Source organism: Gorilla gorilla, chromosome 1 (assembly GCF_029281585.2).
Source record: "Gorilla gorilla gorilla isolate KB3781 chromosome 1, NHGRI_mGorGor1-v2.1_pri, whole genome shotgun sequence".
NCBI lineage: Eukaryota > Metazoa > Chordata > Mammalia > Primates > Hominidae > Gorilla > Gorilla gorilla.
In genome coordinates, this window is record NC_073224.2 from 26,093,380 (window position 1) to 26,109,443 (window position 16,064).

The window sequence follows — 16,064 nt, forward strand, 5'->3', positions numbered from 1 at the left end:
ATGCATGTTATGAAGGAACTGGAGAGATAATGGTGGGAAGGAAGGTAGGGTGAGAAGGAAAGGAGAGGGCTAATAAGGTAAGACCTTAAAAATGGGACAGAGCAGGTTTTGCAAAGATCTGGAGGAAGAACAAGCAAAGACCTTGAGGTAGAAAAGGGCTTTGTGGCCAGGCACGGTAGCTCACGCCTGTAATCCCAGCACTTCGGGAGGCCAAGGCGGGCAGATCACCTGAGGTCAAGAGTTCGAGACCAGCCTGGCCAACATGGTGAAACCCTGTCTCTACTAAAAATACAAAAAAAGATTAGCTAGGTGTGGTGGCAGGTGCCTGTAATCCCAGCTACTCGAGAGGCTGAGGCAGGAGAATCCCTTGAACCCAGGAGGTGGAGGTTGCAGTGAGCCAAGATCGCGCCATTGCACTCCAGCCTGGATGACAAAAGTAAGACTCCATCTAAAAAAAAAAAGAAAGAAAAAGAAAAAAAGAAAAGGGCTTTGCACATCTGAGGAGCAAAATAGCGGTATGTGTGGTTGGATTGTAGCAAGCAGAGTGGAGAATGACGTGAGAAGGTGTTATAGATGGAGGAGGAAGTAGATCATGCAATATGTCTGATGGACTGTGAGAAGCTGACTTCCTCTATGGCCAGGGTGATGTCAGGGCAGGTAACAGGACTACAGGCAGTCAGGAGGAGGAAGTCATCAGGATGCTGCCTGGGAATCTGGCATTCATTACTGTTTGCTTGACAGTGCCACTTATCAAGATAAGGAACTATGGGGGATGGCAAAATTTGGGGTAATAGACCTATTAAAATGTGATCATTATTGGTGGCTATTCATAAAATAAAGGCATATCTGCATATTCTTTTATGTACCTCTTGGTTTCTGTGACATTTAAGAAAAGTGTTCAAGACTTTCTCTGAAGATGTCTCAAGTTTTTATTTTTGCTACGTCTTAGTTGGCAGGAACTAAAAGTCCAGGTCACTAAAGATTGCTGATGGCCTGTGAGCACAGCCCTGAGTGAGACTGAATTAGTTGGTTGACAACAGACTGTGACAGAATGCTAAGGGGTTAATTTAGAGTTTATTGGTACAGTATACCTGCTCAGCACTGATGAATTTCCTGATTTAGTGTATTAAAGATGAAAAAGTAAAGTTCCTTTCTGATAGAAGTGTTTGTTTCTACTAAACTGGGACTAGAAAAGCATTGATGAAAGTTTATATATTCAGAGCAACATTCTGCCTTCTGCCTTCTGCTTGGCCAGCTGCCATCTCTGACTGTTGGAAATAAAGTGAGGGCTCTGACGTCATCTTGATGGTGTCTGGTATTTGGGTGTTTCTGTCCAGCTCCCTTTGGCTGACATTACCAAGGCACACTGTTAATACTGGCCTCACAGGCCATAATCTCTTATGTGTCATTTTGTATTTAAACTTTTGCATAAGAGTCATCAGCACAGAACAACAGATTACTTCTGTGGCTATATTATTTTTGAGATAGAAAAGATACTACTGGACCAGGCATGGTAGCTCACACCTGTAATCCCAGCACTTTGGGAGGCCAGGGCGGGCGGACCACCTGAAGTCAGGAGTTCAACACCAGTCTGGCTAACATGGTGAAACTCTCTCTCTACTAAAAATACAAAAATTAGCCAGGCATGGTGCTGTGCGCCTGTAATCTCAGCTACTCAGGAGGCTGAGACAGGAGAATCGCTTGAACCTAGGAGGCAGAGGTTGCAGTGAGTGAGTCACACCACTGCACTCCAGCCTGGGCAACAGAGTTCTAGACCATTTAAAAAAAAAAAAAAGAGAGAGAGAGAGACTACCGTCACCTTGTATAAAACCACACACACAGCATAAATAGTTAAGCCTACTAATGAAATATCCTGTCATTTCCTCTACTTAATAGAAGGCTACAGATAGGCTTATACAGTAAACATGTGAAAGGTACAGTTGATTTCTCTGCTTGAATTTGCACATGGGAGGAATTCCGTTCTCTTCTTTTGCCCTTTTCACAGAACCATAAAATGTGAGGACTGAAGGCACCTTGGAGGATGCCCAGTTCATCCACTGGTGGGGAACTGAAGACTAGATAGTTACACGGTAGTTCAAATGCAATCATATCACTGCAATTAAAACTATGAGAAGACTAGATTATTCTGTAATATCACCACATTAGGAATATGAATCACTGTCAAATAGCAGACGCACATCATATTGATATGATTGATGTGATCACATCACTTCTTTTAGAGTCTGTGGATGATTGGTCACTGTGTATTGGTTTTTAGTTCATGCATACAAGGCAAAGTGTATAGTGTTGTTACCTTCTTGTTCCCCAGTGATCCAAGATTTACAAAAAATGAAGAAGTGGAAATTGGCTAACAGATGAAAGTACATCAAAGAAACAAAAAGTGATAACATTGGGAACTGGAATTCCAATTGGACATAAAGGAGTTCTAAAAGGATGACCTGGCTATGGAATGATGACAGTCCTGCCCTTTGACTGCCTGTAAATACACACCCAGAGGAACTTAGTGAAAGTGAGCTTATTGACGTGTGCAAGGAAAATGGTTCTGACCCATAGGATGTAGGTGTTCCAGAGTAAATGACACCAGGTGAAAAACTTCACATTAAAGAACCCTCAGAGATATTTCAGCACGTTGAAAGCACAAAGGAGAAAATTCCTGAAGGTGATTCAAATGTAGGAGCGTGATAATTTGTCCAGGGATAGCAAAGATGCTTATTCCACTGGGACAGTTATATTGTGGGATGAGTGAAGGCAGGTCACAAGTGTTTTACAAAGAAATAAAACACTTTGGTGGGGTGCCGTGGGTCACACCTGTAATCCCAGCACTTTGGGAGACCAAGGTGGGCAGATCGCTTAAGTCCAGGAGTTCTAGACCAGCCTGGGCAACATGGTGAGACCCTGTCTCTACAAAAATAAAATAAAATAAATAAAACATGTTAATTCTCAATGTTTCCAGTCTTCTAAATTATAGTGTACTAAATACATTTAGTTTTATTATTTAGAAAATGTTGTCTATAAATTTATAAATCATAGGGAGTTTGTAATGTTTGGACAAAAATTCTTAAAGGTCATGGAACAATGATAAACAATGTGAGTTTTCCCAAAGCTTGTCTGAAGACATTTTTATGGTCCTGTACTAGCATGCAAACTGAGGACTGCCTGTATTTTAAATGAATAAATATAGACTGAGTGAAAGTCCAAAAATATTGGCTTCTTTTATTTGGAATTATCTCAGCTTATTCTGTTAACTACTTATTTGCTTTAACAACAACAACAAAAAAAGCATAGATAACATTTTATTTGTCCGTATGACATAAATGTCAAAAGTAATGATGGGATAAATGAGATCAACTTGTAAGCACTTATCACCATGCCTGCAACATAACTAGCACTTGATAAATGCAACACATATCTAGAATTTGATCATTTCTCTCTACTTCCACTGCTGCCATTCTGGTTTGAGCCACCATGTCCCTCCCTGAATGGTTGCAGTGACCCCCCTTGGGTAACTGCTTCTTCCTTGCCTTTCTACACTCTACATTTAGTACATGACCCAGTGGCTGCCCATTTCCCCCAGTAAAATCCAAAGGTCTTACACTGACATCAAGGCTTTCCATGGTCTGGGCCCATTATCTCTGACCTCACCTCCCACCCACTTCCCCTAGCTTAGTCTGCTCTAGCTGTGAATTTTCTGATGATGCTAAGTCCATGCTTTCCTGCCTAGGGGGCGTTCACCAGCTTTCCCTCTCCCTGGATTGCTCCCCCTCCACCGGTGCTCACTCCACCGGGACGGTTATATTGTGGGACGCGTGAAGGCAGGTCACAAGTGTTTTACAAAGAAATAAAACACTTTGGTGGGGTGCCGTGGGTCACACCTGTAATCCCAGCACTTTGGGAGGCTGAGGTGGGCAGATCACTTAAGCCCAGGAGTTCTAGACCAGGCTGGGCAACATGGCGAGACCCTGTCTCCACATCGTCATTTGGTCAATTTCTCATTCCTCCTTAAAGTCTTTGCTCAAAAGTCACCCCCTCAATGAGGCCCTGGCAATTCTGTTCAAAACCTCAACTTCCCCCAGGCTAGTAGCATCTCCGATCCCCTTATACTATTCTTTTTCTTTCTTTCCATAGAACTTTTCACCTTCTAAGATTTTCAGATTTTTAGTTTATTTTTTAAAATTTGTCCTCTTCTCTTGCTAGAATGCAAGCCTAATGAGTTCAGGGATCTTTTGTTTATTAGGCAATTTAGCTCTTATAATATTTCCTAGCATGTATTGCATCTGAGTGAATATCTTTTAAATGATGAATGACTATTTGAAAGAAACTGTTGATGTTGTTTGAGAATTGTTCTCCATTCTGTACTGTTCCAGCAGACTTGGCAACAGTGATTGTAGAAATCATGTCTTATTTACTCATCACAAAATTGTCAGAATCCAGTACTCCAGTTCTGGCCTTTCTTCCATAAATATTAGATCTCTGTTCTAAAGAGTTTTTTTTTTTTCTCATGATGGAGTTTCGCTCTTGTCATCCAGGCCAGAGTGCAATGGCACTCTCTTGGCTCACTGCAACCTCCGCCTCCCAGGTTCAAGTGATTCTCCTGCCTTAGCCTCCTGAGTAGCTGGGATTACAGGCACACACCAGCATGCCCAGCTATTTTTTCTATTTTTAGTAGGGATGGGGTTTCACCATGTTGGCCAGGCTGGTCCCAAAATCCTGACCTCAGTTGATCCACCCGCCTCGGCCTCCCAAAGTGCTGAGATTATAGGCATGAGCCACTGCACCCGGCCAAGAGTTTTATAGTCACAGGAAATACAGAAAGGAATTCAACTCAACATATATTGACTGAACATTTTCTACGTACAGTTGTCTAAAATGGATAATTAGTAACTTAGGTTTTCACTAAAGCATTTATTTTCATTAAGCCACTGGTTTCCGTGGAGTTTAAGCTGATGTGCTGGAGAGATAACCACAGGATAAGATACATATAGTGAGCTTTCTGAGTTGATGCTAATTATGGAAAAATTCTCAGGACATAACTTAGAGGACCAGTTACACAAAGCCTAAACGTGGAAAAAAATCTCAGAAGACAGGAGGAGTAAGAGCTTAGGGAAAATACTTGGCAGAGATTTTTTTTTGATGACCAGAGTTATTAAGACTATTTATTGAGTTTTCAAGAGTATAATATATGATTGATTCGTTTAGATTATGTACACAAAGAGCATTGTTTTACTTAAAATAGGGGAAAGAGAAGGGACTGCATTGCTTTTTTCCAGTGATGCATTGGGTTTTATATTGATGCTGTGGATGCTTATGATACATTAAAATTTGTCACAGCAATAATAGACAGGATTGGTAATTTTCCTCCAATATTGCCCTATTTCCTGGCTGCATGAAACCATGAAATCACTTAATGGGATCATACAATACCAGCTTTGATTGGAAATTAAATAAGATCTTACCTTGGCAGTTCTAAAAAGAGACTCCATCTGTCAGCATGGCAGCATGTATTTATGAATAATCTTAAGGTGGATTGTGATAAGCATTCACTTATTGAGTTCATTACATTTGCAGGCACAGTGTTAGACAACAGAGATGTACTGGTGAGCAAAACAGACCTTGTTCCTGCTCTCACACAGATCCTAATACGGAATTGGGTCTAAGGAACTGCAAAGAAGTGATTTCTGTCTGCAAGTAACATCACTGTCATGGTTTATGAATTCTGTTCCTTGTTATTAAATATCAATCAGGAAATTGATGTGAAAGTGGCATGGGGAGATACTAAATAAAATGCGTAGGCTCACCCTTGAGTGCTTCAAGATGTTTGTACGGAAGGACTGGAGTATCTTTTGTTTGATTCTTATTTGTTGTAATGGAAAGGCAGAAGCCCCTCTAAATACCACCCGCTTGCTGGGATCAAATTGGATTAGAGGTCATCTATGTATCTATTTAATAGATATTTTTTGATTGAGTGCTTCCTGTGAGCCAGCATTCTTACAGGCTTTGGTGATCACCATTAGTAAAAGTGACAAGGTCCTTTCTCTTACAGAACTTGCATTCTAGTGGGGGAGGCTCAGAAAAATTTTTAAAAAGCAAATAGCATATAATATAGTGTCAGGTAGTGATAATAAAGGGGAAAAAATAAGAGAAGGGACTCAGGGTGATAGGGGCTGCTATTTTAGATAGGGCGACCGTGGAAGTGGTTTTCTGTGTGTGTGACCTCACAGGTTTGTGAGCAGCAGTCAAGCTAACTTTGCTCAGAATTACTAAATGTACAAACACACATGCACATGCACATACACACACCACACACACACAGGAGCATACACATAGGCTTTCCCATATTTCACCCCTCAACATGTCCCCATTATATCCCCCTCTTCCACTGTCGCCACCCCTGCTATCCCTAAGCTTTGGGCTTTCTCTGTCTCCTGCTTTCTACATCTCCTGATTCTTTGAAGGTTTTCTATTTTCTTTCTCTTGTTCTGGGACTAGTCGGTGTACAGTCTGGCCAAGTGTGAGGTCCCTAGGCATCCCTGAATGCCTTATCTACTTTCTTTGCTAACTAAGGTTTGTATATATCTGCATTGTAGCTATGGTTCCTCATTTGGCCAATCCTCAGTATGATGATTTGGGGAAGGCAACATTTCTTCACTATCGAGAAAGATCTCATGTTGAACTTTGTTTTTGAACTGCAATGTCCAAAGTGGGCAATTCAATGAAAGGGTAGTGCTGATTTAGTGGTATTAACTTATTACAAATTTTGGGCATTGTTTGTTCTTATTCATTCATTCAACTACTATTGATTGAGGCCCTTTTATATACCTGACATGCTAGATACTGGGGCTATAATTTTAGGTAAAAACAGACTCAGTTTATTTTTTATTTTTATCTTTATTATTATTATTATTATTTTTTGAGATGGAGTCTTGCTCTTGTCACCCAGGCTGGAGTGCAGTGGCGTGATCTCAGTTCACTGCAACCTCCATCTCCCGGGTTCAAGCAATTCTCCTGCCTCAGCATCCTGAGTAGCTGGGATTACAGATACCCACCACCATGCCTGGTTAATTTTTGTATTTTTTTTTTTTTTTAGTAGAGATGGGGTTTCACCATGTTGGCCAGGCTGGTCTCAAACTCCTGACCTCAGGTGATCCACCTGCCTCGGCCTCCCAAAGTGCTGGGATGTGAGCCATTGTGCCTGGCCCAGACTCAGTTTAATAATCAGACATTAATAATGACACAAATGAATGCAAGATGACAATTGAAGAAACTGAAAGAGAAAATACAATGTTATGGGAGCACAAAACAAAAGAATTAATAGCCTGGTGGGTCCAATCTCAACACAGCCTTGAAAGGATGCCTGGGTTGAGATTTGAAAGATGGGTAAGTGTTAACTAGAGAAGAGAGAAAGGGGTTTAATAGTGCATGCAAAAGTTCTGTAGGAGAAAAGGCATGAAGGAAGGTTGGTTGGAGATATTGGGCTGGTGCCAGACCATGCTGTGCAGAGCCTTGTAGGCTGAAGGATTTTTTTGATTGTTTGTTTGTTTTTTGAGCGGGATCTTGCTCAGTTGCCCAAGCTGGAGCGCAGTAGCACAATCTCGGATCACTGCAACCTCTGCCTCCTGGGTTCAAGAGATTCTCCTGCCTCAGCCTCCCGAGTAGCTGGGACTACATGTGCACACCACCACACCCGGCTAATTTTTGTATTTTTAGTAGAGATGGGGTTTCACCATGTTGGCCAGGCTGGTCTCAATCTCCTGACCTCAAGTGATCCACCCGCCTGGGCCTCCCAAAGTGCTGGGATTACAGGTGTGAGCTACCGCGCCTGGCCTGCTCAAGGATTTTTTTGGCTTTTATCTTTAGAGCAATTGGAAACCATTGAAGGATTTTAAGCCAGCATGCCGTATAGTACAGATTGATGGTGTGGCCTCAAGCTAAAGCTCCTTGGAAGGGAGTGTGCAGTGTGGAGAACCATTCAGTGGATTTTGAAGATGTCAAAATGAGAGATAATTGTAGCTTGGACTAAAGTGGTGAGAAATTGATGGATTGGAAAAGTGTTGATGGAGTAGAATCCACAGGACTTGGTAACTCCAAGGTGGATGTCACCCTTTTGTTAAGTGCTTCCATTTATCTAATTGCTCTTGAGGTTTCTTTTAAGTGGTTGATTATTTATTATTTCATCCAGAATTTGTATAAAGAAAGATCAATAAATTTGTTTCTTCATGTTTGTTTAGTAAAGGGTGAGTATTTAAGGGTGCTTTCAGTGCTTATGGGCCAAGGTGAAAAAAATGATGGTCATCATGTGCATTTCAGCACTCAGAAACACTATTGGCACAGGCAACCAAAATGCAAAAGACGTATGAATTACAAGTCTGCACCTCAGGGGCTGAATAGCAAAGACTAATTCGGAAGAGGCCTTATGACCCAGGAAGACATACTTTAATTAATATCTTTATTGTCCTGTCAGGTAGGTTAACCCTCTGGATCCCACCAGTATTTGGCAGTGTTGATCTTTATTCTTGGAATAGAAACTAGATTGTGTGTGTGTGTGTGTGTGTGTACATGTATGTGTGAGCATGTGTGCATGGACACAATATCCTCATGTGCATTTCATATATATGTTACCTACCAGATGTATTACATATGGATAATAATAAATAAAAAACATTAAGCTATTTATCAAAACCTCTCAAATGCCTACTCTGCATGCTGTCAGACCACAGTGATTCTGGAGAGGAAGTGTGCTTTGAGATGAATGATGGGGTTAATTAAAGGCAACTGGAAGGTGGCTTGTGAATTGGTGTTTGGTTCATTAAATGTTCAGTATATTTTACTTTCTGTCCAAAAGGAACCTTTTGCTTACTGGAAAGTAAAATAGAAGCAGCTCCTGGGCAAACTGGCAAAAGCTTTGATGAGTATGTCGGATTAGGTTGTATCATTCAAAGTTGAACCACGATTGAAAGCTGTAGCTATAGCCTCTCTCCTTGGTGGTATAGCAGAGCTCTCCTGAACTGAACCATGATTGAAAGCTGTAGCTATAGCCTCTCTCCTTGGTAGTATAGCAGAGCTCTCCTGAACTGAACCATGATTGAAAGCTGTAGCTATAGCCTCTCTCCTTGGTGGTATAGCAGAGCTCTCCTGAACTGAACCATGATTGAAAGCTGTAGCTATAGCCTCTCTCCTTGGTGGTATAGCAGAGCTCTCCTGAAGCGAACCATGATTGAAAGCTGTAGCTATAGCCTCTCTCCTTGGTGGTATAGCAGAGCTCTCCTGAACTTAATGTTGCTTCATTACCATGCACTCCATCATACAATGTTAAGGGACTGGATTGAAGTGAAACTTTGAATAAGTGAGTTGGTCTCATACATTGGATAGGATAGCTTAATATAGTATTTAAATCCATTCCTTTCTCTTAGATGATTGGTACATCTCACATACTAATGGGCATCTCCACACGAGCTCTAATTTCTGATTGGTCCAAAGTGCACAGGCTTATTTTAATATTTGACTGTTAAAGATTGTCTTCAAACTCCTATAGGTTTCCTATATCATATATCAAAAAGATACTCATATCTGGCTGGGCGCAGTGGCCCACGCCTGTAATCCTGGCACTTTGGGAGGCCGAGGTGGGTGGATTGCCTGAGCTCAGGAGTCCGAGACCAGCCTGGGCAACATAGTGAGACCCTGTCTCTACTAAGAATACAAAAAATGAGCAGGGCGTGGTAGCGCTTGCCTATAGTCCCAGCTACTTGAGAAGCTGAAGCAGGAGAATCACTTGAACCCAGGAGGTGGAGGTGGCAGTGAGCTGGGATGGTGCAACTGCACTCCAGCCTGGGTAACAGACTGAGACTCTGCCTCAAGAAAAGAAAGAAGAGAAGAGAAGAAAAGAAACTTGTATATTTCTTAGGATCCATGTATTTTCTGGGTCCCTTTCTGGGCCCTAGATCCTCATCTAACAAGCTCTCAAGTGTGGCTCATACTTGAGAGCTTATTAGAAATGCACAATCAGCCCCACTCAAGACTTTCCCAATCAGAATCTGCATCTTAGCAGGATCCATGGGCGATAGGATGCACCTTACAGATTGAGAAGCACTTTTATAGGTAACATAGATGGTAAAATCAATTGAGTCTCTAGAAGCAGTGTGGGATGGGATTACAGACTGAATTATCTGAATCTAATTCAGATGAATTAGGTTTAGTGATCAATTTCTGGAAATATGTCTGATAAGCCCTCTGTGAGTAACAAGTTACTTTATGCCTCATTTTCCTCATCTAGATATGTGTGGGTCCTCTTTATACCACAGGGGTAGAGTGAGGATTAAATAAGTTAATGCCAGGATGGGCATTCACTGTACTTTTGGTAAAGACGGTGTGCCTTCTCTTCTTCCGGGGCTTACTGAGTAAGCTCTGTTACTCCCACTTGGCCCATATGTCTGTGGTTTTGTTTTAACCTCATCTTGCTGTCTTCTCTTATTCTCATTCCCAAACTGTCTTTAGTTAGTTATTAATAATGTATTAAATTGTATTTAGATAGCCTCTAGCATCCAAAAGAGTAAGAGTGTAGTTACTTACCGAAGAGTGTAGTTTGCATGTTAGAGTTAGTTCCATAGGGTAGGTGAGACAAAAATAGTAAAAGCCTCTGGGGATTTGATAAGGCATTGAGCACACCAGCACAATTTTCGGTTCTTTTTTTATTACACCACAATATAGCTTTGATCTTGCAGATTATATAAGCTCCAAAGTACTTCATGATTGTTTTTATTATAGCCACACTGCACATGAATTTATATTCAGATGTACCCATCCTATGAGAATAATGCTATTTTTTTAGCAAATTATTTTTTAAAGAAAACAAATGAATGTTCACTGGAAATCAGTGAGCACCTGGAGGGTCAGTTAGGAGGTGGTTGTTAAAAATATTGGGCTTTGCCTGTGGCTGGTGCTATAAGCTATGCTGTTAAATATTGGTGCTACCATATAGGAAATAAAGGCAAATACAGCGGGTGCGGTGGCTCACACCTGTAATCCCAGCACTTTGGGAGGCCGAGGTGGGTGGATCACGAGGTCAGGAGATTGAGACCATCCTGACCAACATGGTGAAACCCCATCTCTATTAAAAATACAAAAATTAGCTGGGTGTGGTGGTGGGTGCCTGTAATCCCAGCTACTTGGGAGGCTGAGCCAGGAGAATGGCTTGAACCCAGGAGGCAGAGGTTACAGTGAGCCAAGATCATGCCACTGCACTCCAGCCTGGTGACAGAGGAAGACTCTTGTCTCAAAAAAAAAAAAAAAAAAAAAAAAAAAAGGAAATAAAGGCAAATAAAAGCATTACCAGGATTTTAAATACAAATTAGAGTGGCACCTTTCCAATTTATATAGCATATTCTTTTTTTTTTTTTTTTTTTTTTTGTGAGACAGAGTTTCGCTCTTGTTGCCCAGGCTGGAGTGCAATGGCACGATCTCAGCTCACTGCAACCTCCGCCTCCCGGGTTAAAGCAATTCTCCTGCCTCAGCCTCCTGAGTAGCTGGGATTACAGGCATGTGCCACCACACCCAGCTAATTTTTGTATTTTTGGTAGAGACAGGGTTTCTCCATGTTGGTCAGGCTGGTCTCGAACTCCCAACCTCAGGTGAGCTGCCTGCCTCGGTCTCCCAAAGTGCTGGGATTATAGGTGTGAGCCACCGCGCCCGGCCATATAGCATATTCTTTAGGTTAGCTAAAAAAACAAAACAAAACAAAACTTGCCGTCTGCTTTTGAGTCTTTATTCCCATCACCTCTGCCCTGCCATACCACCTTGGTGAAGGGCTTCTAGAATATACTTGTGTGTCCTTTTTCTCTCTAATTAGAATGGTTGATGATTATATTGCTCTTTTACTACTCTGTTATGTTTTCTTTTGTTTCTTTGAGGTTGAGATGTCAAAACACGTAAATGGTCAGACTTTTTAGGCCCTTGCCACGTAGAACCTGTGTTTTCCATTTTCTTACTGTGTATTTGGTGCCTTTTGTATGCTAGTCATTATGTAAGGTGCTTTATCGGATTTACTTCGTCATTTTAGAAATTCAGTACTTTGCCTCAGATCATATAACCTAGTACATGGTGAGCTGGGATGGGAATCCAGATCTTGCTTGTCCTAAAGTCCGTGATTCCTGCAGCACTCCCACTGCCTGTATTGAGTCATTCTAATTTTCATCTTTCCCCATGTACAGTTTCTTCAGTAACCTTGCTTAATTAATTGATTGGAAACCTGTTTTGGCTTTCAGAGGACTGAAATAAATTGTCTCTCCATACATTTTTAAGCAACCCAGGATCCTTTCAGATATGATCAAGCAACTAATGCTTGGTTGACCTAAGATGACTTTTACCACCACTTTGAAGTGAGAAAGTTCTGTTATTGACCTGTTTTCCTGTGTGAGTTTTGAAATGACATTGTGTGCCTGCTATTAGAATCTGTTCTGTTCTTGATGATACTTGGTGTCCTAGAAATGTGTCAGACAATTTCTTGTTAATTTTGATGACTAAAATAGTGATGATAATATGAAAATCCTGTATTTTACTTTTATTTGTTCAGGTTGCCTCTGGGGATCAGTCAGTACAGTCAGAAAACTACTGATTGCCTTGAATGGCCGTAGCTCCCCTCTTTTCCCCTACCCAGTTGCCTTTTTGCAAATAAAAAGTACGTGAGGGATTGATTCCGTAGGGGTTTCTTTTGGTTGTTTTTTTGACAGTAGTTTTTACATTCAGCACAGATTTTTAAAATGCACTAAAATAATGTTCTTCAAGATATGATTTGGACTGTGCAGTCATGTCACGTCTCACTTATTTTTCCCTCTCTTTCTCCCCCTTTGCAGGATGATGAAGTGGTTCTGCAGTGCACCGCAACCATCCACAAAGAACAACAGAAGCTATGCTTGGCAGCAGAAGGATTTGGCAACAGACTTTGTTTCTTGGAGTCCACTTCCAATTCCAAGGTGGGATGAAGTCTTTCAAGGCTATTCAAATATGCAAGTTTTACTAGTGGCATTGAAGTTATTTATGAGCTCTCTACTATTTTCTGTTTAATACATACTATATAAATGAAAGGGATATAACAATGTTTTCCATCTCCATTTTGCTGATTTTTAATTGAGTCTCTCCTGGGTACAAAGAACTAGGGATAAGATTGTTAGCAAGAACACAGAAAGTCCTTGCCCCATGAGGTTTATATTCTAGTAGAAAAGCAAACAAGTAAATCAGTGATATAATTTGAAAACTGATAAGGGCTAGGAAGATTTAATGGATTATTAAGTTTGTAAAGGAACCAATAGTCTTAGGCTCATTGTATTTTTTATAAGATAGACTTTCAATTTTCCATATTAACGAAAAGTCGAAACTCTAAATCCCAGTTCATGTTTAAAATATGTAAACCTGGGTATAGATGCAGTTCACATAGATATATCTGGATTTGACTTTCATTGGTAGAAAATGGGATATGGCTTTTTTTTTCCTCAAAGTGGTATCTCTTGCATTGATCATAAAGGGCAAAGGACAGAAAGATTGTTGGTAGTAAGTAGTCAGATACTGTAAATTATAGATATACTCTTTGAAATGAGCCCAGCAATATCTTAAGCTACAGAATTTTAAAATCAAAGGCAGAACTAACTTTTTGAGATAATCGCTCCGAGGATATTTATTCTTTTAGGCTGATCTTTGCCTAAAAGAGAATGGTTCATAATATCAGCATAGATTTTCTTGCAGAAATATAAACACTTAATTCTGTTGATATGTTTTGATTAATTATTCCTGATTCCTAATTGTGGATATTTACTGTGTGTTCTGTATATGAATGAATTTTCATCTGTGTCTCTATATTTCAGAAATTAGAAGTTGAGGTTTTGCTTTTAGGAACCATTCACTTTGAGACAGACCCACCTTGTTATTATTAAAGATTCAGGGAGAAATGAAGCCTTATCAAGAAGGCATAGTTTTTCATCTCTTTGAATCTCCACATACAACCAGAAAGAGCTATGAAGAGGGTAAAACTCACAGCCACAGACAATACAGTATCTAAGACAAACTAAGTGGCAAGTTATTCCTACGTATGGTGTCAGTAAATGTATAGGAGGAAGTGCAAGAGAGGCGACATGATTTCTATTGTCTCTGAAAGTCAGTGACAAATCCTTGCTGGAAAGCCTGGTGGGCCAATGTGAAAACAGCAACCACTCCAGGCACGGTGGCTCATGCCTGTAGTCCCAGCACTTTGGGATCCAAGGCAGGTGGATCACTTGAGGTCAGGAGTTCAAGAGCAGTCTGGCCAACATAGTGAAACCCTGTCTGTATTAAAAATACAAAAATTAGCTGGGTGTGGTAATGCACACCTGTAATCCCAGCTACTTGGGAGGCTGAGGCACAAGAATCCCTTGAACCCAGGAAGCGAAGATTGCAGTGAGCCAAGATCGCACCAGTGCACTCCAGGCTGGGTGACAGAGCAAGATTCTGTCGAAAAGAAAAGAAAAAGAAAGAGAACTAAGAGGGAGCAAAGGAACCATGGCATAGTGAGGTGAGACGTTTCTGGAGTAACCTTGGCCCTATGGACTTTTATAACTAACCACGTAAAGCTCCCTTACAGGTCAAAGTCCCCCTCTGAGGAGAAATTGCAGGGGTGATAGAGGCAAAGGATAGAGAAGGATCAAACCAAAAAAAAAATAGAGGGGGGAAGCAGGACCCATAGATTTCATAAGAAGCCATGTTTCAAGTAGTGGAGAGAACCACAGAACAAGGAGCTCTAGAGCTGTAAAGCTGAAAAAAAAGGCTACACTCTCTCTTCTCCCTAAGAGTATAAGAAAAAGCATTTCAATTTTTGTCTGGACATTTGATGTGCTTGTGTTGCCTGTAGACATTATAATTTTATAATATATATAATTATGTATAATTTATATATATTAGTGGAGTAATCTAATTTATATAATTATAATTATACTTAATATATAACTTATATGTGTATATATTGTTTTATATATAAAAAAGAATAAGAAGCAGAATAATATCTAAAGGTAATAAAGGTCAACTAGTTAAATAAACATAACTATTTAAAAATGAACTAAAAGAAATTAAAAAAATAAGAGACACTATGAAAGAGCAACATACATTCTTAACTCACAAACAAGATGAGTAGAGAACAGAGATTTGGAAAAGGGAGCTGAATAACAGGCCAGAGTTCCAAATTAAAGAAAAACTAATTTTAGACCTGGAGACTGCATGAGAAGGGACACCAGAGCACGTAAACCCACAGCTTAACATCTGTAGAGATATAGAAGATGGAAAAGTGAAAACCTTCGAAAATCCAAAGGAAATGATTTTGTGGAAGACGATTTTCCCATGAACCGGGGCTGGAGGGTGTTTGGGGGATGATTCAAGCACATTACATTTATTGTGCACTTTATTTCTATTATTATTACATTGTAATATATAATAAATTCTAGAACTCACCATAATGTATAATCAGTGGGAGCCCTGAGCTTGTTTTCCTGCAACTAGATGGCTATATCTGGGGGTGACAGTGACAGATCATCAGGCATTAGATTCTCATAAGAGGGTGTGCAACCTAGATCCCTTGCATGCACAGTTCACAATAGGGTTTGCACTCCTGTCAGAATCTAATGCTGCTGATGATCTCACAGGAGGCAGAGCTCAGGTGGTAATGCCAGTGATGGGCAGCAGCTGTACATACAGATGAAGCTTGCCTGCTGCTCACTTCCGGCTCTGTGGCCTGGTTCCTAAGGGGCCACTGACTGGCACTGATCCATGGCCCAGGGGTTGGGGACCCCTGCCCCAAGAAAACCAAATTGCAGTACAGACTCTGGCACGAGGAATGGTGGTGAGCATTCAAGACACATTTCCCCAAGGAACTGAGATGGAATGATGGTTTTAGGGGAGAGAGTGTCTTATGGAATGGCTCTGTCCTCTGACAAGGTTAAGTAAGTATGACTACCAAAAATGGGAGAGTGGGTATAGTTTATAAAAATTCAACTTTCTGATTGCTTTATAGATGTAGTCTAAAAGTAAATATAACT

At 40.7% G+C, this 16,064-nt stretch overlaps 1 protein-coding gene across 3 annotated transcripts in view; it reads left to right on the forward strand.

Annotated features, from left to right (window-relative positions):
- Positions 1-16,064, forward strand: part of RYR2 (ryanodine receptor 2) — a 790,171-nt gene that overhangs the window by 213,434 nt on the left and 560,673 nt on the right. For all 3 annotated transcript variants that reach the window (XM_063708024.1, XM_063708025.1, XM_063708026.1), the window contains exon 2: positions 12,864-12,983. In XM_063708024.1, the coding sequence (XP_063564094.1) occupies positions 12,864-12,983 (120 nt within the window). The remainder of the gene's footprint in view (positions 1-12,863; positions 12,984-16,064) is intronic.